This window comes from Hypanus sabinus, chromosome 20 (genome assembly GCF_030144855.1).
Source record: "Hypanus sabinus isolate sHypSab1 chromosome 20, sHypSab1.hap1, whole genome shotgun sequence".
Lineage (NCBI taxonomy): Eukaryota > Metazoa > Chordata > Chondrichthyes > Myliobatiformes > Dasyatidae > Hypanus > Hypanus sabinus.
This window is the reverse complement of record NC_082725.1, coordinates 21,411,602-21,435,704: the sequence shown is the minus strand read 5'-3', so window position 1 is coordinate 21,435,704 and position 24,103 is coordinate 21,411,602. Positions and strand designations below refer to the sequence as shown.

The window sequence follows — 24,103 nt, the reverse complement described above, 5'->3', positions numbered from 1 at the left end:
CACGTTATCACATGTGACACCCTTGTTCTGCCCAATCAGCTGTTGGTGAAGGGGGTGAATGAAACTCTAGTAGCTCAGAGAGTTGTCCCTGCTCTTATCACTCTCTCCAGTGACCCTGAAATGTAAGTTTCTTCCTTGCCAGATGAAGCACTTCACTGTTTTATTAACTTGCTGAGAAATCACCCTTTGATTTGTTCCTTTACACTTGCAAATAACTTGGCTGATTCTCTGTCAGGTTATGCAGGAATGAAATATACACTCCATATTGGAATTGATAACTTAAAAGCTATAATTTTGTGCTTAGTTGAAAGGGGTTGGTTGGTTCCTGGACTTAGAAGTGCACTATTTTAAAGTTGTAAATGTTTAAACAGTCTATTGAGAAATGGAAACGAGCTTGGACATTATTCATTTCCAGGCCTCAAATGTTTTATAAATCTATATTTTCAACACATTTATATTCTTGTTTTCCAGTATTTTACATGTTAATAAAGATGTTTTGATTATGCAAAATAAAATTTGTTGTAGTTACTTCCTCCAGAGAGGTTTTGTTTTCCCTGCTTGTTTGTACAGTTAGACCTAAAATTTGGTGTTATATCCTACCCAAACATCTTTTAAACCTCAAATTTGGAAAATATTAACTAAAACTCTACACTTCAGGTCGACTTATCAACGACCATCCTGTCAGATCAAATTAAATGGGTGATTTTTCAGAGTGAAAGGGACGCATGGCTTTGTTTAACCTACTAAGTTCCACAGGTTGATGACTAGCTTTTAAGCATGTGCAAGTACCTCATTTTTGTGAACCTTGTGTTGAGTAGTTGGATGCTTCCTTGAATGGAACGTGTCCGAGTGCTCCCCTGTGAACTAATCATTTTTGTTTTTCATTAATTTTTTTTTTGTTTTTGTTGGCACTTGTTTTTCTTTGACTGGTTACAGCTCATCGTGCGAGGCATGAATGAAGCCTTAATTGACAAGCGGGTTGCTCCGGCCCTTGTTACCTTATCCAGTGACCCAGAATTGTGAGTTGTTCAGACTGAGTCCATAGACTAAAAAAAACACAACATAAAAAAAAAATAACTGTCTGGTGTAACATTTGCACTGATCTCTGTTCGATAGCACTACAGTCTTTTCTCCAGGCTCAGTGGCTGACTAATAATATTTTTAATGAACAATGATGTTACACTATCAAAATAGGTTTATTTCAAATTTAGTTCTTGCAGCACATTTTGCAATATCTCTTGAACTGTAAAACTATGACATACTCTGCTATTGCCAGTTTAGTCACCTAGAGAGCACTGGTGAAGACACTGGTTTATGTCCATTGTTTTACTAACAGTCTAACAAAACTTACCTACTAACTTGTGCAGTAAAATATGTATTATGTCCAAGGTACTTTGATGAACTGTAATACCAAATTGGTTTTTCATTTTCCAGCTCTGTCCGAATAGCTACAATCCCTGCCTTTGGCACCATTATGGAAACAGTAACTCAAAGAGAGGTACAGTGGTGGGCAAACTGATTTCATCTGTTCTGGTTGTTGAAATTTGTGGCTGTAACAACAAAATGGAGTTGTTTGTGTTACCTGATCAAAAGGTCGTAATAAAAGAATGAAACAAAAAACCCTGATTGAGGTATTAAAGGGTAGTGGAGGCAAAGTTCTTGGATATTTTTAGGGCATGGATGGATTCTTGACAAGCAAGGGGATGAGACGTTTGTGGGATTTTAGAGCTGTGATTACAGACAGATCAACCGTGATGTTATTAAATGGTAGCGCATAGTTGAGGGACAGAAAGGAACCCTCCTGTTCCTAATTTTTATGGTGAATGTATCTATTGCATTGCTGCATGACATGCTAGCAGTCCTGGCTGACCGACCAGAGAGTATTGCTCAAGTCTTAATTTAGAAATTAGAGGATATAAAAGTTAAATGCAAACAAATTTGCTGAAAGGTAATCAAAAATTAAAATACGGGGTGCTATTTTGGGCAGAGATATTTTTATAATTGGGATGAAGGTGAGTTGCTTCGGTCTCAAGTAAGATAAAGGGGAAGTATACATTAGTTTGTTTAGCTTATGGTTACTTTCCAGGTTCTGATTTTGTGAACCTCTGTATGATTTTCAGTGCTGACTGGCCTGTTCAAAGCAAACTGAAGATCATTCAGAATGAATCTAAATGCAATATTTTGCTGTCACCTTTTTGGAAGTCTTTTCCTCTTACTGATTGAGAAGCGATTAGAGTGGGTGCCTATGCTTCATAATGTTAATGCACCATTACTTGTACTCAACAGCTGTTGGAAAGAGTCAAGATGCAGTTGGCTTCCTTTCTTGAAGATCCACAATACCATGATCAGCATTCTTTGCACATGGAGATTATAAAAACTTTTGGAAGAGTTGGTCCCAATGCAGAACCAAGATTCAGGGATGAATGTATGTATCTTTGTTTATTTCCATAAATTTAAGCTTTTTTCCTCCTAAATCCACTGTAATTCAAACAGTTATGCTATTGTCAACAGTGCCTTTCTGTATTTCATCTTGATTCCTTCATTTAATTCCCCTTTAAGCATGTGTAGGATAATCTGCCTTATTAGTTATGTGTTCCCTATGGAAATTGTTTGCAAAGTTATTTAAGATGAACTCTTTTTTTTCCTATACATGTGTGACACACATCTGTCTGTTATTTTGTTAACGTCTGAAATCAAACATTTCAAAGATTGAATGCTGCCCATCTCAGAATGATTATTATCATCTCCCTAACAAAGAAGTTATTTCCTATTTCCAAGTCTGGTGTTCATTTATTTTGTTGGAATTTGGATTACTGACATTGAAGAAAGCTGTTTTTATTAATTTAATAAAAGGGATCTTTTTCAGAATGACTTAAAAGCAAACATTTTAAAGGGAAATATTTGAGGAGAAACGTTTAAAGAGAACTCGATATTTTCACCTAGTATTAACAAATGGGGAACCCTTCATGTCTTTAATTTATGGAATATGAATAAATTGTATCAATTACAATGTAATTATACCCTCCCTGAAATTTGATATCTGTCCCTGTCTCCGTGTTCATGGTGGTTCAGTAATAGGATACACCTAACTGAATCACTTTTTACTTGGGAATTTCCAGTTTCGTTCAGATAAATGAATATATTTATGTAAGTGTTACTTTGATCAGTGGGATCTTTGAAGTTCTGAGTGATCTTGAGTGTTCACATTCTACATGCCTGATGCTTCTTGTTATGGTACTAATAAATTAATCTGGTTTACCAATTATCTTGTATACCAGGATTCTCAGTTTGTCCCTAACTTAATCATCTTCACTTTCCCCTCACTTGGCTCATTTCCACATCACCCGCCTGACACCTACCTGACCCTTGACTCACCCATCATACTTGCATATTTGTACCGATCATCTCCCCTCTCCACTCTTGGTACTGAAATTTTCACTACCTGTATTGTGGCATTTTTGATAGCAATCTGCTGCCCCATTTCTTTCCATTTTCTTTGTTCATACTTGTCCTACGAAGCCCTAATATTTCTCTATGCTTAGAACAAATGAATTGATATATAAAAATGGATGTTTTTATAGATGCAGATTGGTTGAGGGAGTTTCTTGACATAGATTTTGAAGAAGTTAAAGGAATACAAGTTGAGTATAAAAAGAACATTATTCTCAACCATATGTTATTTTTTTTCTGTGCAGTTGTTCTTCCAAATCTACATAAATTGGCTATCTCAAACAACCAACAGGCAATAGACACGAAAAGATTGGATATTGCCGTTCAGCTCTTTGAGGCCTACAGTGCTCTGTCCTGCTGCTGTATCCTTTACTGCATTCAATGCACCACATAACAGTTATTACCCCTCAGCCATCAGGCTCTTGAACAAAAGGGGATAACTACTATTCTATAGATTTGTTGAGTATGCCTGCAAGAAAAATGAATCTCAGGGTTGAATATAGTGACATATATGTACTTTGATAATAAAATATACTTTGAACTTTGAGAAGGAAAATGCATTACTTTAACATTATGTTGACAGTTTAGTGGCTGAAGAATAATACAAACAACAATTCCATTATTCCCAAATAGGGGATATTTCTGCTTCAAATTTTTAGTAGTAATCATTATGGCTGTGTTTGATTAAAGCATGTGTAATCTAACATCCCAAGTTTCTTGGGTCCAAGCCACCACTTTTTAAAACTTCTCAATTATTTTTAAGTGCCATATTATAGTCCATAAGCACACCTACGTTCTGCCAGAAAATATTTATGTTCCTCTTTTTAAAACTTCCCTTTGCTTGTATTTTAGCATTCTTTGAATATAAGACTGGATCACCTTGGTAACCCTAATGGTTGTTTATCGGCCTGCTTTTGTCTCCTAAAGGGTGACATTGAAGCATTGATTTGGAGAAATCTAAATCTAAAGTTTACTTTGGCTTAAAATATCTTAGTTATATAAGTTAGCTTAAAAGCTTTGTCTTTATTCTCACTGTGGAGGAAAAATATATGGTGGGGGTGGGAGTAAGCAGCAGGAACTTAATTTTCTATGACTTCTCCAAATTGCTACAAGTTATTAAAAGATTATCTTCCCCCTTTCACCTACAAATTCTTCCCTTTTATACAAATGGCTTTATCTTGTTTATAAACTGTTATTGCGGTGCCTTCTCTTACAAATGCTTACACTTTTTCTTGCAGTAATAATCCTCCTGAATCTCATGCATGTATTTAGGAAATACCTTTAAGTGTGTGGAAACAGAATCAATGAATGAATTAGAAATAATTTGGTGATAAACATGGCAGCCACCCAAAGCCTTGGCCTCTTCAGCACTGTCTTTCTAGGTCTTTTGTCAAGATGCTTCTTGGTCATTTGTACAAACATGCTTCAGTGTCTGTGATTTTAGCAATGTTCTGATAAACTTCCTTAGTTGTGAATTAATAAAATCGTAGTTCATGGGACAATTTATCCTGCAGAAGGGGCTTTTCTGCAGCTTTGGATTGTGTTTTGATTAACCAGTTTGAAAGTGTACTTTCTGCACTCTTTGTAGTACTTGTCCTACAAGTTGGCAATGAATTATATTTGACAATAACACAAACGGTTAGTTTTCTTAACATTCAGTATATGAGACTGGAGCAGTTGTTGAGTAAGGTAAAATGAGCAGTACCCAGTAATTTGTGTGAAAGACCAAGAGTTTATTGAGTACCACATTTTGTACTTTTCAACGGCTGAAGCTTTGCAAGTAGAACAGCTAAGATCATATTGCCTTTACTTGTTCTCTTGTCCTGTCCTCCCAAATAATTTTTGAGCCTATGTGAAACAGTTTTCAATCTCATGTTTGTTGAGGATCATTCAACCACTGCCCATTGGTTTCACCTGATTTCAAAAAGAAAATAAAACTGCTGATGCTGGATAGCTCAGTAAGCAACATCTTGTATGAGTCTGACCTTGGGGGGGGTGTGTCAGTTGCAATGAGTATTGTCACATTACCAGCTCTACCTGTGTCTGTCAGAACTGGTCATTTTTGGTGTAAGAACAGGGAAAACTGCAAGTATTCAGCAATTGGACAAGGTAAGTAAAAGGGAGCAGAGTTGGCATTTACAATTGATGATCTGTGATTAGAAGGAAGATGTTGGACTAGTGAGTTAATTCTGCAGCTAGTGAGTACTTCCAATATCTCTGTATTTTCACACTTCCAGCTGCTTTTCAATCCCAGGCCAGTTCTAATGTAATTCGAAAGCAAAGGTGACATTACTCACTTCCTCCTTCTCCCAATTTTGCTTTGATTAGTAAGCCTTCAACATCCTCTCATTTCTATGAGTCTGTATCATCTGCCTTTTGTTGGTCCCAAACCAAACTGTGAACATTCTCCTTATTCTTATTATCCTTCCTCCTCGGACATTCAAATACTTGTATTCAGTGGTCCTTGCCCTTGATGCTATTTTTCGCCTACACCCATTTGGATAAGCAGGTCAGCACAGTCAGGATCATGTTTTTAGATTTCTCAAGTGCCTTCAATACCATACAGCCCTCATTGCTGGGGGAAAGCTCCATTCAATGGCACTTCCATTGTATCCTGGATAATGGACTACCTGACTGGCAGATCACAGTTTGTGTGGCTTCAGAGCTGTGTGTCAGACATAGCTATAAGTAGCACAGGAGCCCTACAGGGGACTATATTGGCTCCCTCCCTGTTTACCCGGTATACCTTGAACTTCAGATACAACACTGAGTAATGTCATCTGCAGAAATTCACTGCTGATTCAGCAATAGTCGGATGTATAAAGGGAGATGGGAGAATGAATACAGGGCCCCGGTGGAGGACTTTGTCAAATGGTGAAAGCTGAATCATCTGCAGCTCAGCATCAGTAACACAAAGGAGATGGTGATCGACTTTAGGAAGACTAAACCTACACTGCTCCCCGATACTTTTGATGGTGAGGATATGAATATAGTGAGCACCTACAAGTACTTGGGGGTGCACCTGGATTACAGACTTGAATGGAGCATCAACACAAAGGATATGTACAAGAAGGGCCAGAGTCTCCTCTACTTCCTGAGGAGACTGAGGTCCTTTGGAGTATGCATGTTCTACCATGTTCGGCAACATTGTTGTCGCCCATGCTATCTTCTATGCAGTAGTGTGCTGGGGCAATGGCATCAACATGGATGATGCCAACAGGCTCATTAAACTGATTAGAAAGGCTGGCTCTGTAATCGGAGTCAAACTGGACACACTGGAGGCTGTGGTAGACAGAAGGACCTTATGGAAAATCTGGCAATTCAGACAATGTTTCTCACCCTCTGCATGCCACCTTGGCTGAACAGGAAGACACTTTTAGTAATAGACTAAGACAACCATGCTACTCCAAAGATGCTTCATGGAGTCATTTTTACCTTCGGCCATTAGGTTCTATCATGAATCAATCTATAGCTGGGGAAGTGATGACCCCTTCCTGTTAGACTGTCTGAGATAACTTATTTTTTTTGCTTCTACTTCTCTTCTAATATTTATACATCTGTCTACTCGTAATGTTACTTTGACACTGTAATTTCCTTTGCAGTCAATAGAGTATCAATCCATTTATCTATTCAACCTGACTTCATTTGTGCTACATACACAAAATGCTGAAGGAACTCTGCAGGTCATCAGCATTTAAGGAAAGGAATAAAAAGTGGACTTTTGGGCTGAGACCCTTCATCAGGACTGGAAAAGAAGGTTGAAGAAGATAGAATAAAAAGGTGGGGGGATGAGGGGACGGAGTACAAGCAAGAAGATGATGGGTGATCTGGTTGAGGGGGAAGGTGGGTGGATTGAGGAGGTGGAGGGGTGAAGTTAGTCTGGGAAGTGATGGGTGGAAAATGTAAATGGCTGAAGGAGGATTCTGACAGGAGAGGAGAGTGGACCGTGGGAGAAAGGCAAGGAGGAGGGGCACCAGGGGGAAGTGATAGGCAGGTTAAGAAAAGAGAAGAGGTAAGAGGGGACCCAGAATGGGAAATAGAAGAAGAAGGAAAGGAGAAGTGGGACAGAAATTGGTGTTCATGCCTTCAGGTTGCAGGCTAACCAGAGAGAATATGAGCTGTTCCCTCGACCTCTTCGAGGTGGCCTCTTCATGGCATTAGAGGACACCATGGACCAACATATCAGAATGGGGTTGGCTACCAGAAACTCACTGACATAGAGGAGGCCACACCAGATATACAGTAGTGAGTCTGAAAGAATCACAGGTGAAGTATTAGCTCACCTGGAAAGACTGTTTGAAACCCTCAATGAAGCTTGAGGGAGGAGGTGAACAGGCAGGTGTGTCATTTCCTCTGTTTGCAGGAATAAGTGTCAGAAAGGAGATCGGTGGGGAGGAATGAATGGACAAAGGAATCGCGGAGAAAGCAATCCTGGCGCAAAGCAGAAGGTGGGTGGTAGGATCCCATTGAAAATGGCGAAAAGTTTCAGAGGATGGTGTGTTGGATGCGGAATTTCTTGGTGCAGTAGGTAATCAGCGTTAGTATCAAAAATGATACTGAATTCAGCCACTGATGACCCATGTGACATTTAAGCTTCACCCCAATCGGCACCTCATGCAAGTCTAGCCGTTGTTTACCCTCATGCCAGTATCTCCTGCCATTGCTCCTCTAGTCTTCATACAGACCACCAGTCTCATCATTTTGTTTTTTTCAACTTGGTGACTCCACAGGTTTGTTCTGCTTTTCCAGTCTATCTAAATAACAAACTGACAAACTGATTTCACCAACTGTTACTGTATGGAAAAGCTATTTTAGGGCATCATTTACATTTCATCTTAGTTATGCAGAGTCATTTAAAAAAAACTAAAGAGATTTAGTGCAGTTAACAGAACCCACCTTGTGTAAGGTTTACATATTAGCTACATTGTTCTTTAACCCTTAACTAAACTGAGTCTTACATCCTACCTTATTATATTTTGGAAGTACTCATAAATAAAAATCAAGGTTTGTATAATTCTACAGGATTTTGTATGTAACATACCTGAATATTTTTATCGTGTAGATAAATTTTAGAAAGTAGGAGGGTGCAAAATGTAGGATTTTTAAAAAATATTTATTCTATGCATAATGAAGCTTAAGCTTTTGTAGTATAGTTCAAATTCTTCAAAGCCTTTACTGGGTGTATTGTGTATTTAGAATGCTCATCTGAGCTACTAACTTCAAAGAAATTTGTTTTAGTACTGAGTGCTGCCAAAGGAAGTCTTTAGCAATAGACCAAATTAACATTAATTGCAATTAATGCCTATTTGTAAGCCACAAGTCGTGCTGTTTTTTTTTTGTCATATAATTATGTACATGCATATAACATATATAATATAGAAACGAGATAATATTTCTTTAAACCAGGGTGTAAAGCTCATGACACATGGTAACTTATGAAGGTAAGGATAAAATCTACAGATGAATCGCACATAACAAACTAAAGTGCATTAATACTAAATATTGTACTGTACAGAACAGATTAACCACCGACACTTTGAATATGACTGGCTGGCAGTTCAGAAGCTTAATGGCCTGGGGGAGGAAATTGTTTCTCATCCTTCCTGACCGTTGTTGATTTTATGTATCGTAGTCTCCTGCCTGATGGTAGAAAGTTTACCATCTTTATTCTGTTTATTCAGCGCTCCTGATAAATGTCCCTGATGGATAGTAGTGAGCCCCCTATGATCCTCTCAGCTATTCTCACCGTCCTTTATAGGGTCTTTTGGTCCAGTACTTGAATGCTCCACTACTAGATGGAGATGCAACTTGTTAGGACACTCTTAATGGTGCTACTGTAAAAGGCAATTAAGATGGGTAGTGGAAGCCTTGCTTGCCTGAATCTTCTTAGGAAGTGGAGGTGCTGCTGTGCCCTCTTGTGATATGAAAGGACTAGATGAGGTCAACTGTGATGTGAACTCCCAGGAACTTGGTGCACGTAACTCTCTATGGAGGAGCCACGTTTTTGCTGAGGGATGGTTTGTCTGCACCTTCCTCAAGTTCACAATGATTTCCTTTGTCTTTTCCACATTCAAGCGTAGGTTGTTGTTCTCACACCAATCCACCAGCCTCTCCACTTCCTCTCTATACTCCACCTCATCACAGTTCTTGATGAGACCAACCACTGCTTTGTCATCCGCAAACTTGATGACAGGGCTTGAGTTGGATCCTGCGACACAGTCGTGCATCAGCAGTGTGAACAGTGGCAGGTTGTGCGCACAGCCTCAGGGAGCCCCAGTGCTCAGTGTCATGGGACTAGAGATGCTGCTGCCCACAAGGACTGACTGTGGCCTTACTGTTAATAAATCCAGTATCCAATTGCAGAAGGAGGTGTTGAGACTCTGTGAGGACAGTCACCCCGCCATTTTCTGGGGTACGATGGTGTTGAATGTCGAACTGAAATCTATAAGCAGCAGTCTGGCATATGAGAACCAATTTTCCAGGTGGGACAGGACAGAGGCTATTGCATCTTCAGTGAATTGATTTGAATAATATGCGAACTGGAAAGGGTCCAGCATAACCGAGAGAAAGGCTTTAATGTGCTCCATAACCAGCCTATCAAAGCATTTTGTAATGATTGATGTTAATGCCACTGGATGATAGCCATTTAGGCAGGTTACTGTTGCCTTCTTTGGCACCTGAATGATGGTTGCCACCTTGAAGACCGAGGGGACAATGGATTGTTCCTGAGAGATGTTAAATGTATCCATCAGGACCTCTGTCAGCTGGGCTGTGCAGTCTTTCAGAATCCAACCTGATATATTATCGGACCCCTCAGCTTTGTGTGGGTTGACTCTGGCCAGGGTGTTCCACACCTCGGCTTCGGCCTGATCCCCTGGGGGAAGGGATGCCCTCCTCGCCAGCGCTTCACCCTGCACATCAAACTAGGCATAGAAGACATTCAGCCTCGGAGTGAGGCATCCTGGTCTCTGATGCACAGGGTAAACTTGTAGTCTGTAATCCTCTGAATTCCCTGCCACATGCGCCTCTTGTCTCCGGTATCACAGAAGTGAATGGAAATTCCCTGAGAATGCTCCCATTTCACCTTCCTGATGGAGCGGGAAAGCCCAGTTCTTGCTTCCTTAAGAGCTGTTGCGTCTCCCGATCTAAAAGGAGCATCACAATCCCTCAGCTTGGCACAGACCTCTGCTGTAAGCCATGGCTTCTGATTTTCCCTCACCCAGATGTGCTTCGTGGTGGTAACATCCTCAGTACACTTCTTTGTGTAGCTGGTCACAGAATCCATATGTTCCTTGATGTTGGCATGGTTGCCATAGGTAGCAGCCTCCCTGAACATTCTCCAGTTTGTATTATCGAAGGAATGCTGCAGTGCAGAGATTGCACCCTCAGGCCAGGTTTTCACCACCTGTCGAAACTGGTCACTGGTGTCTCTGCTGGAATTAACATTATAGATAATGTGAGTTTGAGGGACTAGTTTATAAGCACCTGGTATGTTGGTGTAAACCAGGTCTAGTGTATTTTCACCTCTGGTAGTAAGCTGGTGGAATTTAGACAGGACTGTCTTTAGGTTCACATGGTTAAAATCACCTGTGATAATGAAGATATCATTGGGGTGTTTGGTTTGAAAGTCACCAGGTTTCAAGATGGCGCTTATGGAGTAAACCGCTATTGGCTTTGCTCCAAACCTTTTACAAACACCCCTTAAATGATCTTTTTATACTTATTCTAAAGGGGTTTAAACATACAGAATTTTTCTTTTTAACTATTCGATCTATTTTCAACTCGCTGAAATGTCTGAAGCAAAAGAATCGAAACAGACGAAAGAACCGATAACTTTAGAAACTATTGTGAAGCTTATAGAAGATAAATTTGAAGGACTGGAGAGAAAAATAACCGAACAGCTCTTAGCGTTTGATGAGCGTTTAAAATCATTCGAAGGAAAACTTCAAACACTTACACTGGAATTACAAAAACAACAAGCAAGCATTTTGGTACTTGAAGAAGCCGCTCGCAAGAAAGATCATATTATCAAAACTTTGCAACAAGAGCAAGCTTCGACTTCTCAACAGATGGATCGTTATAAATCTAAAATTACTGATCTTGAAAATCGCTCTCGAAGACAAAATCTTCGGCTAATTGGGATTACGGAAAAATTTGAGAGCGGTGATCTTACCGTTTTCTTTTCTAAACTTCTAATGGATGTCTTTGGTTCAGAAGTTCTGGACTCTCCTCCAATAATCGATCGTGCACACCGTCTCTCGCTATCGTTCTGATTCAAATAAACTACGACATGTAATTCTCTGGATCCATTACCCTCATACCAAAGAGCGTCTGATTCGGGCGGCTCGGAAAAAGGGTATGATTAACTTTCAAGAATTTAAATGTTGTATTTTGGAAGATTATAGCCCTGAAGTTTTAAGGGCAAGAATGGCTTTTAGACCGGTTATGTTGAAAATTCACCAGAAAGGCTACAAGCAAGCGCTGTTATTTCCAGCACACCTGAGAGTTACTTTTGAAGACGGAACTTCTCGGCTGTTCAAATCTCCAGCGGACGCTCAAAGCTTTTTGGAACAATGACACTCTATCGGGTTGACTAATGTAATAATTAGTCTATAAATTTCGATCTTTTACAGAATGGTTTTTTTTTAGGTATGGCTTACATGTATTTTTTATATACGGTAAAAGTTTTTTTTGGTTTATTCTGACTTTATTATTTTTTTATATATATATTATTGATCTATTAACCTTGAAAATAACTGATTAGGGTTCCTTTTTTAAGTTTGTATATGCTTTTTTATATTTTTAACATTTAAATATTAAGATTTTTTAAAAAAATAAAATAAAATGGCGTTTCTTCTTCCCGACAGACTCTAGTGCTTGGAACGTCATATCCGTTTTGATGAGTTTGAAAGTTTTAAACTCTCATTTAAAATACTAATTTAGTATTATTATTTATGGGTTTTATCAATTTAATTTTTTTAACCCTTTTGTTTTATATATATAATACTAATTTTATATTTTAACTTTTGTTATATTAACCCTTTCTTATAATATGGGTTGTTTGTATTTTTTTTCAATTTTTTTTTTGTCTGAGTTGCCGTCCTGAGACACGGGGGTAATTTTAGTATTAGACTGCCTGCTTGCCTCTTTTTGGCTTTTTTCCTGGGGTTTCAAGGGTGGAAGGAGGGGGATTTTTCTTTTTCTTTTTTTTCTCTTTTTGCTTGCTTTTTGCGTAGTTTTATTTCATGGGCCTATATGAAACTACAAAAATGGTTGCAGTGCCGTGACTTCCGGTTTCTCCTTGAACTCACTTCCTTCTTCCGGGTTCATGAGTTCACTTTTTTTTTAAACTTATGTGTTAATTGTAATAAATATTGTCAATATGGGTAGGATTATTAATTTTGTTTCTTGGAATACTAATGGTTTAAATCATCCGATCAAACAGAAAAAAATATTCAAAGTATTCCATAGAATGAATGCCAATGTTATTTTTGTGCAGGAGACTCATGTAAGGAAGGTGGATAGTCAACGTTTATTTTAGGTTTTGGAAGGGCCAACAATATCACTCAAATTCGCAAGCCAAAGTAAGAGGTGTTTCTACTTTTATAGACTCATCAACTTCTTTTATACATCATGAAACAATTTCAGATCCACAAGGTAGATTTTTGCTTATTACTGGTCTACTTTTTAATCAAAAAGTTGTTTTAGTTAATGTTTATGCTCCAAATACTGATTGTCCTGAATTTTTTAAATGCTTATTTACATCCTTTCCTAATCTGAATCAATATAGACTGATAATGGGTGGGGATTTTAACTGTTGTTTAAACCCTGTGATGGATAGATCTAAGCCCACCCAAACTCTTCCGAATAAATCAGCTTCTCTTATTAACTCTTTTATGATTGATTCAGCTATTTGTGAAATTTGGCATTTTCTACACCCTAATGACAGAGTTTTCATACTTTTCCCATGTTTATCATAATTACTCAAGAATTGATTACTTTTTCATTGATCACCATTTACTCACAGATGTTACTGATTGTAAATATGACTGTATTACCATATCTGATCATGAACCTCTGAAGTTATCTATTAAAATAATGGATTCATATATCAATGCTAAATTTTGGAGGTTTAATCCTATTTTATTGCAGGATTTAGACTTTGTTAACTTTATTAAACAACAAATTGATTTGTTTTTCTCAACAAATTCTACAGCAGAGATCTCTAGTGGAATTTTGTGGGATACTTTTAAAGCATATATTCGTGGACAGATTATTTCATACTCTGCTGGAGTTAGGAAACGAACTAATTCTAAAATATTAACATTAGTTGATAAAATCAAAGCAATTGATAAGATTTATTCAATGACCCCTAGCAAAGAACTTTATAAAGAAAGAGTGGAACTTCAAATGGAACATAGTTTATTATTATCCTCTTCGATTGAAAGTCAGTTAATTAAATCAAAAACCCAATTCTAAATGTATGGAGATAAGTCTGGTAAATTACTGGCTAACCAATTGAAAATTGTTTTGGATAAACGACAGATTACTAGGATTCGTAAACAAGATGGTACTCTGACGATCGACCACAAAGAGATGAATAGAGCCTTTCAAGATTTTTATAACCCCTTATATCAATCAGAATTCACTAAGGACTCTTCTATAATAAATGAATTTTTAAGGAAATTGAATATTCCAAAAGTAACTGTTGAGGATAACGTAATTTTAGATACACCTATTAAGGAGTCTGAAATAGAAAAGGCTATTTTTTCAATGAATTCTGGTAAAGCTTCTGGTCCAGATGGTTTTCCCATAGAATTTTTTAAATCTTTTTCTTCTATACTTTCTCCTTGGCTTTGTAAAATTTTTAAAGATGCATTAAGTATAGGTAAATGACCGCAATCTTTTTATGAAGCTTCTATTTCTTTAATTCTTAAAAAAGATAAAGACCCTACTGAATGTGCATCCTATCGGCCTTTATCCTTGTTAAATACGGATTTTAAGATTTTCAGTAAAATTTTGGCTATTAGATTAGAAAATATATTACCTCGAATTATTTCTGAAGATCAAACTGGATTTATTAAAAATTGCTATTCATCTTTTAACATTAGAAAATTAATTAATATTATTTATACTTCATCTAAAATACCAGAATGTGTTATTTCTTTAGATGCTGAAAAAATACTTGATAGAGTTGAATGGCCATATTTATTTACTACAATGCAACAATTTAATTTTAGTTCAAAATTTATATCATGGATTAAATTAATATACCATAAACCTTCAGCTTCGGTTTTTACCAATAATCAATGATCCCCTTTTTTTCAGCTATTTCGTGGTACAAGGCAAGGTTGCCCTTTAAGTCCTTTACTATTTGACATCGCTTTAGAACCGTTGGCTATAGCTATTCGTGAATCATCTAATATTCTGGGTATTACCCGTGGGGAGAGGACGTATAAAGTATCATTATATGCTGATGATTTGTTATTATATATATCTGACCCTGAAAGATCTATCCCTGCTATTTCGTCTTTGCTTGCTCAATTTAGTAATTTTTCTGGTTATAAATTGAATTTTAACAAGAGTGAACTATTCCCATTAAATATGCAAGTTCCAATTTATAAACACTTACCATATAAAATTGTTACAGATTATTTTACTTACCTAGGTATTAAAATTACTAAAAAACATAAAGATTTATTTAAGGTTAACTTTTTACCTTTAATTGATCAAATTAAGCAACTTGCTATTAGGTGGTCTCCACTATCTTTGTCATTGGTTGATAGAGTTAATGCTATTAAGATGATGATACTACCTAAATTCTTATATTTATTTCAAGCATTACCAATTTTTATTCCTAAAGCTTTTTTTGATACTATTGACTCTAAAATATCTTCTTACTTGTGGCAGAACAAAAATCCTAGATTGGGCAAAAAATATTTACAGAAGCCTAAGAAGGAGGGTGGCTTGGCTTTACCAAACTTAAGATTTTACTATTGGGCAGTTAATATACGGTATTTAATATTCTGGATACAAGAATTGACTAAAGCTACTTGCCCACAATGGGTAAATTTGGAATGTAAATCTGTGCAAGATTTTTCACTGATTTCAATCTTAGGATCTTCACTTCCTTTCTCTTTATTCAAATTGAATAAACAGATAACTAATCCTATCGTCAGATATACATTACGAACTTGGTTTCAATTTCGTAAATTTTTTGGTTTGAATAAATTTATTTTATCATGGCCTATAATATCTAATTATTTTTTTCGGCCTTCATCTATGGATCAAGCTTTTCTTTTATGGAAAACAAAAGGTATAACATGTTTTCGTGATCTGTTTCTGGATGATAACATTATGTCCTTTTGAACAGCTATCTAATAAATATAATTTACCTAAAACCCATTTTTTTAGATATTTGCAAGTTAGAAATTTTTTGTATAATGAGTTACAGTCTTTTTCGAAAGAATGTCCATTGGACATTACAGAAAGAATTTTAGCCCTTAATCCTTATCAAAAGGGTTTAGTAGCCATCATTTATAAGATGATCATGAATTTACAGTCAGATGTATCAGAAAAAATTAAGACGGAATGGCAAGAAGAGTTGCATTGTCCTATATCTACTGAGCAATGGGAAAAAATGTTATTATTGGTAAATTCGTCCTCTTTTTGTGCTAAACATGCCCTAATACAATTTAAGGTTGTACATAGAGCTCATATGTCTAAGGATAAACTGGCTCGATTTTATTCTCATCTTAATTCAACCTGCAATAGATGTCATACTGATGTTGCTTCATTGACTCATATGTTCTGGTCTTGTCCTTGTTTACAAAATTATTGGAAAGATATTTTCAGTATTATTTCAAGAGTTTTAAATATTAATTTCCAACCGCATCCTCTTACTGCAATTTTCGGTTTACCAATGACGGATAATAACCGTTTATCTGCTTCATCTCAACGAATGATTGCATTTGTTACATTAATGGCTAGAAGATCTATTTTATTGAATTGGAAAGAAATTAATCCTCCAACTGTATTTCAGTGCTTTTCTCAAACTATTTCTTGTTTGAGTTTAGAAAAAATTAGAAGTGTGGTTTTTGATCCTTCAGTTAAATTTGAAGAAACTTGGAGACCTTTTATTCAACATTTTCACATGAGTTGAATTGTCTTTTCCTAAACCTTACTTATATTATCCTTAATTATTTGGATGGAGGTTCGGAGCTATTGGCACTACTGTATATGTACTTAATATTATTCAATGGCCCATGTTGGTTAGTGTTTTTTGTTCTTTTTTTCTCTTTTTTTTGGGGTTTTTCCTTTTTTTTCTCTTTTTACTTCTTTGTTCGTTAATGTTCTGAGTTTGAGAGGTTATATATTTTTATTATTATACATCTGAATGTCTATTTAAACTATTATGTACTCTCAAACACTTTGTATTCATGTTTCATTTATGTTTGTTTAAAACTAATAAAAAGATTTAAAAAGAAAAAAGAAAGTCACCGGCACTATAGAGTTCAAGCAGTGCCTCATCAGCATTAGTGATGCTGGGATATATACAGCTACCAATACAATGTATCTCATGGCTACTTTTTCATGGATTTTTTTTCAATAATGTACTGATGTACTTTTAATACATTCTTATCACAACTGGTGCTTAGCTAACTGCTGTCGTAGTGCTGAACTCCCCAAGTTACTGGTCCAGGTTGCTATCTGAATTATAAAATGATCAGCATTTGGTTAAAATGTTTTGAAATTGATGGTGAATATTCCTTAATAGTTTTATCTCCAGTTATTTCAGAGGAACTAATGGTGAATCATTTCCTACCTGGCTTAAAGTGTTTGCGAATAGATATGGAACACCTTTCACCAGAGCATGAGGTTTGTAACTGTGAAACTTTGAGATTTCCAGTTTTCTTTGAATAGAGCTTGAGGGGTGCTAACTTCTGTAACATTTGAGTTTTGATGGAATGTTTAGTACTGGAGGGATGTTACCAGTGCATTTTCTTCCTCCTGCATCTAGTCTCTGTGTCTTTTCTCTTAAAGTAAAAACTGAGCAAAAGGAAGAGTGAATTTCCTTCTAGTCCATAAATAAGCTTGACCCCTTTTGCTGATGCTCACACCATCTCAAACTGTCTAATGCAGATTTTATCCAAACTTTTCAAGAAGTGAGTGAATATCAAGATACAGGTGGGGCAATAATTGGATGAATTGGATTTTGACTACCTCCTGTGGGCAGGGTATACCTGTGTAATTTTCCATATATCGATGCTGCCATTGTTAAACATCAATTGTGAAGTAGTTTCTTCCACTAATATTTTCATTCAGAACTTTCACCAGTGAACATCCTTGCTATTCTGCTGCTTAATGCTTAAATCTAACATAACTATTTAACCTTTCTCCCAGGAACTGGTAAATCCCATTCATTTGAAAGGGAGCTACTGTGGTTGTGCCAGACTTAACCCAGATTGTGCTCAGCAAGTGGAAAATCTTGATGGGCTAGGTGAGGTAGAGCTTTGGGGGGGGGGGGGGGTGCGCTAAGTGGAATATACTGTCATGGATTAGTCCAATTTCCAAGTCTCACTGGAATGAAAGAAATTGACTTACACAGGAGTATGCAGTTAATTGCCATCACTGAGTTAATAGGTCTGCCACAGATTAAAATTATTAGTGTTTTGGAGAATAAAAAGTTATTTCAGCTGAAATTAAGTATTTCATTGAAATTATGTACCACTTACAAGGATATAACAGATATCCATTCATTGTATATCATTTCAGGTTATTCTGAACTCTATGATTAAGGAATGTGAATTGAAGGTAGAGAACAGGACCGTCCAGGAACCTCAGAGGTAACTTTTTAAATTACGTGCATTATGTTGTGATTGTGAGGCAAACAACTTACATTTTGACACTTTTCAACCTCTAAACAAGAACTGGATGGGAAAAAAAAATGAGAGATCTTCTTAAGTCTCTCAGTTTAAAAGCTTGTCTTTTAGCTGGGCGCATTTGCAATTCATATTATAGCTGTATTCAGACTTATCGTTTAGGCTTGGGGTTATTATGTTCAATAACGTCAGTAGGGGGCAGAGCAGTTAGCGTAATGCTATTACAGCGCCAGTGACCTGAGTTCAGTTCCTCAGCTGTCTAAAGGAGTTTGTATGTTCTCCTCGTGACTGCATGGATTCTCTCTGGTTCCCTCCCACATTCCAGAAGATGTATGGGTTAGTAAGTCAATTGGGTGTTATTGTGTGGCATGGGTTCGCTGGGCCAGATGGGCCTATATAGAGAGAATGAGCCATTGGAGTTCAGGAGGAAACAATCTCATTCATTTAGGTTCTGAGAAAGGTTAATGAATACTAAGAGACTGTTTTATTTTCCCTGTAAGCCTAAAACTAGGGTACATACATGCCAGGTTATAGAGCTAGCCACTTAGTGCAATTGAGAAATTCCTTTGTGTAGAAGGTCGTAAATCTTCAAAACATTCTGAGGACTCTGGTCAGTCATTGACTATATTTTAAGCTAGCACTACTGGGCACAACATTAATCCAAGGGCAAGAGATTTTGTGGGAATATGGACTTGAGGTACCAGTCGAGTCATGATCTCACTAAATGGTCGAGCTTGCTCACCTCAAAAGGTGTTTTTGCTCTCTCTTTATATTAATATCAGCAGAGAAATATTAAGCAAAGAAAGATCAACATCTTTATATAGAAAAACAGCAGATCTTGAAAATCTGAAATAAAGCAATTCAGGGAAGACCCAGGTTAGACAAATTATGGAGAAAGTTAATGTTTCTGATCAAAAACACTTCATCAGCCATAAGGTCATCAATCTAAAGCCTCCATTCTTTTCTCTCTCTACATGAGTGATGCTGCAACTTGTGTGTTGTTCCAGCACAATCTATAGTATTTCAATGTTCATGTGCTTGTCTTTTGATTTTCAGTATGTTAAATCAAAAGTGCTTTACTTGGAATATCCCTACTGTAAACTGAAAAAGTCAGTTTGAATGTTTGATTTGGGGACAAAGTTTAGAGACAGAAATTTCACTCTAAAAGTCAACAGCCTATTTTATAATAATCTTTACCTGGGTGACTAGCAAGTTTAAAAAAAAAGCAGATTAAGGCTATAATGATTTTCTTTTGCCTGCATTACAATCTAGTTGAAAACAGCCATACCTCCGCAGAAGATCAGGGATTTCTGAGCTCTTGTTATAATTGTGTCTAATTTCTTCTGCCTCTTGAGTGCTCTAAAAATCATTTTGCCTGAAGCATCTCTGTTCATAAATCTGCCAATTTTTGCAAATGGCCTGTTTCTGTTGATTCCTACCTCCAGCCTTAGGAGGAGTTTGCTCAGTTGTTGATTCTCTTGTACAAATATGTTCTCCTTTCACATTTGTATTCTTTGGAAACACTAGCCTGTGAATAAGCCTACTAGTGAACATCAATGAAGCCGGTAGAAAAGTAAACCTGTCATTTTCAGTGAATTAAAGCCAGGTTGCTCGCAAACACAAGAATAACTATTTTTTAAAAAAATAAAAACACAAAATGCTGGCAGAACTCAGCAGGCCAGACAGCATCTATGGGAGGAGGTAGCGACGACGTTTCGGGCTGAAACCCTTCACTGCTCCTGATGAAAGGTTTCAGCCCGAAACATTGCACTACCACCTCCCATAGATGCTGTCTGGCCTGCTGAGTTCTGCCAGCATTTTGTGTTTTTATTTATTTCCAGTATCTGCAGATTCACTCGTTTTGCCTTTGAATAACTATTTTTGGTGATTCTCAGTTTCACCAGGATTAATTAATCTAAAATCCACTTTGAAATAAAGATTAAGACACAGTTTTGTTGACTGCTTGACACTATGGAAGGTTTTGCTATTTTGTTGGAACTTCGGGCTATCGTCGAGCCAGGGCAATTTGTGTTTGATTTTCTGAATTGCACCCAAAGCATAAACTCATCTACCCTTCTCTTCACTGTAATATTGCATATCTAAAGATGTATCATAATATAAGTTGACTATTTATCTGTAAATGTACAACATTATTTTACAGCAATGAAAATCTGAGCAACCTATCTTGGATTGTGGGGGGGAGGGGGCGTGAGTAGAGGGTGCCATCAGTGGCATTCTTTGCTACAGGCAGCTGCAGAGGCCAAGTCTTTATGTATAGTTAAGGTTGATAGATTCTTAATTGGTCAGGGCAGGAATGGATACAGGGAGAAGGCAGGAGATTGGGGCTGAGAGGAAAATTAGATCAGCTATGATGAAATGGAGCAGATTCAATGGGCCAAATAGCCTAATTCTGCTCCTATGTCTTAAGGTCTTTAAACCTCATGTTTTTCTGCATTTTAAAAATAATTGATTGAAAATTTATTTCTTTGCCTTTAAATAACTGACAACCTTGCATATTGGACAGCTAAATTAAACATGACACTTCATCTCAGTCACAAATTGTTTTTATTGTTTTAAGTTCTATGTCTATTGCTGCAAGTCTTGTAAGTGAAGATACGAAGACGAGATTCTTGAACAAAATGGGTCAGCTCTCCACTTCAGGTGCAATGTTGGCGAATGTATTCCAACGGAAGAAATGAATTGATGAAAGTTCATAAACACTACACTGACTTCTTATGGGTCACATATCTTGTACTTGAAGTAAATTATCTGCCTTTTTTAAAAACATGTTTGTTTTAGTAATTATTTTATTCTAACTTCCAAAGATATTTGCACTTAATATTTTTGTGTGTATGTTGCTATTTCTTGTATGCAGGGTGCAAAGATAACTGTGTTGGTGTCAATGTATTTGTCCTTTGCTGTATTCAGTATTTTCTTCTGTATGGGCAGTTTATTCTCTTTATTCTGTAATTAGACTTTGAATAGTAAAATCTTGTATTATACACTGAAGCACTATCTTTAATTTAGATATAATGTAAATTTCACATTGGTGTCAAAATAATGAAGTGAACCATTTATGTATTTAATTATGCGGGATCCATTCAGACTACTTTTATCGCCTGGATTCTTGACTGATTTTAAAAAGTCACCAGCATATTCCTGTGCCTTCCGACCAGAAGAAAGCAAGACTACAGCATAATACATGACTTTTGAAATTGCCGTAGGATGCTATTATATCACTTGATATTTCTTTTAAATTGGAGATATTTTCTGTTGTGTTGCAGTAAAAATGACTTTTACTTTGCAATAAGCAGTTAAGTAATTTGTGTTAATAAAGAAGCCACATTATTTCTGTTTGAACCTTAAGTTTGTAAAATCAAGAATGTGAATTAGAGTATCTGTTTGTGATGTTCATGTAAAAAGACATTACAGAAAGGCTGTGTATATTAAATTGCTGCATTGCTTTTAATTCAGCTTGGTTTTAATTGTGACCAAGAGATGGTGGTTACATTTAACTGGAAAAAAATGTACCAAACATAAATTGCATGAGTGTACTGTTTACCCACAGTGCAATGCATTTCTTTCTGTGTACAGTTTGGAGATAATTATATTTCACTAGCTGGAAGGTTTATGTAATAATATAAATCTACAATGTTTGTTTGCGCTGGTTATGAAGAAATTCATGCAAGACATAGGCTAGACATTCAATAATGTAATTTTAAATAGTTTCTGTAAATGGTGATTGAAACAATTAAAGTATTTCTGTGCCACTTTACTCTTGTAATAGTTCTACTTTGAGGGATGGGAAACTAATCAACACACAGCTGAATGAAATGTAAGACATTGGGTTTTTGAGTTTATTGTCACAATGAGCTGGATTTATTAATGCAGTCTTAAGAACAATAGAATGAAGAAGTCTGGTCTATGGTTTCATCAAGATCACAGCTAATCACTAACCTCTGAATCCTTTATCTGCACTGTCCACATGAACCTTGATTTCTTCAGCACCTAGCAATCTAACGTTGTTTGTTTTGAAAAATTCAACAACAGCTCCCACAGTACTCTGGGGCAGAGAATGCTAAAGACTTGCCACGATCTGCATGAAAGAAACTTCTCCAGTTAAGGTATATCAGTTCTGAGACTGAATCTTGTTTCTAAATCCATCAGCCAAGGAAACACACACCAGATACAAATTGTTTATGTTTCAAATGAGATCTCATTTAAACTCGACAGAACCCAGGCTGAGACTATCTAATCTCTCCTCCATAAGGCAGATCAGCCACTGCACGAACTGGTCAGGTAGTTCTTCAGGACACCATGTGCTAAGTATATTAATTGTTTTCAAAACAGACAAAGACTAAAAATTCTGGTGTGGTCATCCTGAATTTTCATACGACTACAGTAAGACTTCTTCAATCTCATGGTAAAGGCTACTATATAGTTTGTCAATTCATACCTGTTAGCTGCACTTGATCATTAGCTTTGCGCCATGTTTTAAGACATTTGAACAGCAGCATTCCTTAATCATTGCTTTTTCTAAATTTCATCGTTCTTTTCTAATTTGTACACTGAATTGGATACCTCATTTTCTGTTATTTTTCCATGTTTTCAACCATGTACATGTTCATTTCTTTTAGAAAGCTCTTTACATCATCCACTTCTAATTGTAACATTTTGTCTTGTAAAAGACCTGTGCACTAAAGTCAAACTTTTTCTAATAACCGGAAAGGGCATTGTAGAAAAGTTGAATGATGCTGATCGAATGACAGAAAAGTGTCCATGTATATACCATACTCTGCAAAAGTTTTAGGCAAATGTAAAAAAAAAACACATTCTGTAATGTAAAGATGAATTCAAAAATAATATGAAAAGTTTCTAAATATCAAAAAATACTATAAAGAACAGTAAATAATAAAAAAAAATTAAATCAAGTCACCATTTGGTGTGATCACCCTTTGCCTTTAAAACTGCATTAGATCTCTTGGGTACACTGTCATGTTTTAATAGAAAATCAGCTGGCAGGCTGTTCCAATCATCTTGAAAAACTTGCCACTGTTCCTCTGCAGACTTTGGCTGTCTCATTTGTTTCTGTCTCCAGATAATCTCAGGCAGCCTCAATGATGTTGAGATCAGGCCTCTGTGGAAGCCATACTATCAATAGCAGAACTCCTTGTTTTTTTCATTGAATATAGGTCTTTATGACCTTGGTTGTGTGTTAGGGTTCATTGTCCTGCTGCAGAATGAAATTAGGACCTGATGGAATTGTGTGGTGGATGAGAATCTGCTTGTACTTCTCTGAATTGAGGATTCTATTAATACTGACCAGATCACCCACTCCATTTGCAGAAATGCAGTCCCAAACTTGGGAAAACATTACCTTGCTTCACTGTTAGCTGCAGCTGCTCATCCACGTAGCAGTCTCCAGCACTTATATGGACAAACTGCCTCCTGTTTGATCCACAAATTTCAAATTTTGACTTGTCAGTCCAGACACTTGCTGCGATTGTCTAACACCCCAGTCCTTGTGTTTTTGTGCATAGGTGAGTCTCTTGGCTTTGTTTCCACTTCAGAGGAATGGCTTTTCAGCAACAACTCTTTCACGAAGACCACTTCTGACAAGACTTCTCAGGACTGTAGAGGTGTACACTTGGGTTCCAGTGGTTTCTGAGTGCAGAGCTGACGGCCTTGCTGGACGACTTCTGATTTAGAGATGTCAGCTTCATGTATCGCTAGTCTGCTACACTTAGTTTCTGATCTTCAACCTCGCCGGT

General features: G+C 36.8%; 1 protein-coding gene across 4 annotated transcripts in view; it reads left to right on the top strand.

Annotated features, from left to right (window-relative positions):
- The window catches only part of relch (RAB11 binding and LisH domain, coiled-coil and HEAT repeat containing), a 114,802-nt gene extending 92,699 nt beyond the window's left edge, over nt 1-22,103 (top strand). Inside the window, exons 23-29 of one of the 4 annotated variants that reach the window (XM_059945226.1) lie at nt 937-1,019; nt 1,435-1,498; nt 2,287-2,425; nt 3,696-3,812; nt 17,240-17,328; nt 18,226-18,296; nt 20,911-22,103. In XM_059945226.1, the coding sequence (XP_059801209.1) occupies nt 937-1,019; nt 1,435-1,498; nt 2,287-2,425; nt 3,696-3,812; nt 17,240-17,328; nt 18,226-18,296; nt 20,911-21,031 (684 nt within the window). In that variant the 3' untranslated portion in view covers nt 21,032-22,103. Of the gene's footprint in view, nt 1-39; nt 123-936; nt 1,020-1,434; nt 1,499-2,286; nt 2,426-3,695; nt 3,813-17,239; nt 17,329-18,225; nt 18,297-20,910 lie in introns of those variants that run through there. The other 3 variants (XM_059945225.1, XR_009506996.1, XR_009506997.1) reach the window with 3 other exon arrangements.
- The last annotated feature ends 2,000 nt before the right edge of the window (nt 22,104-24,103 follow it).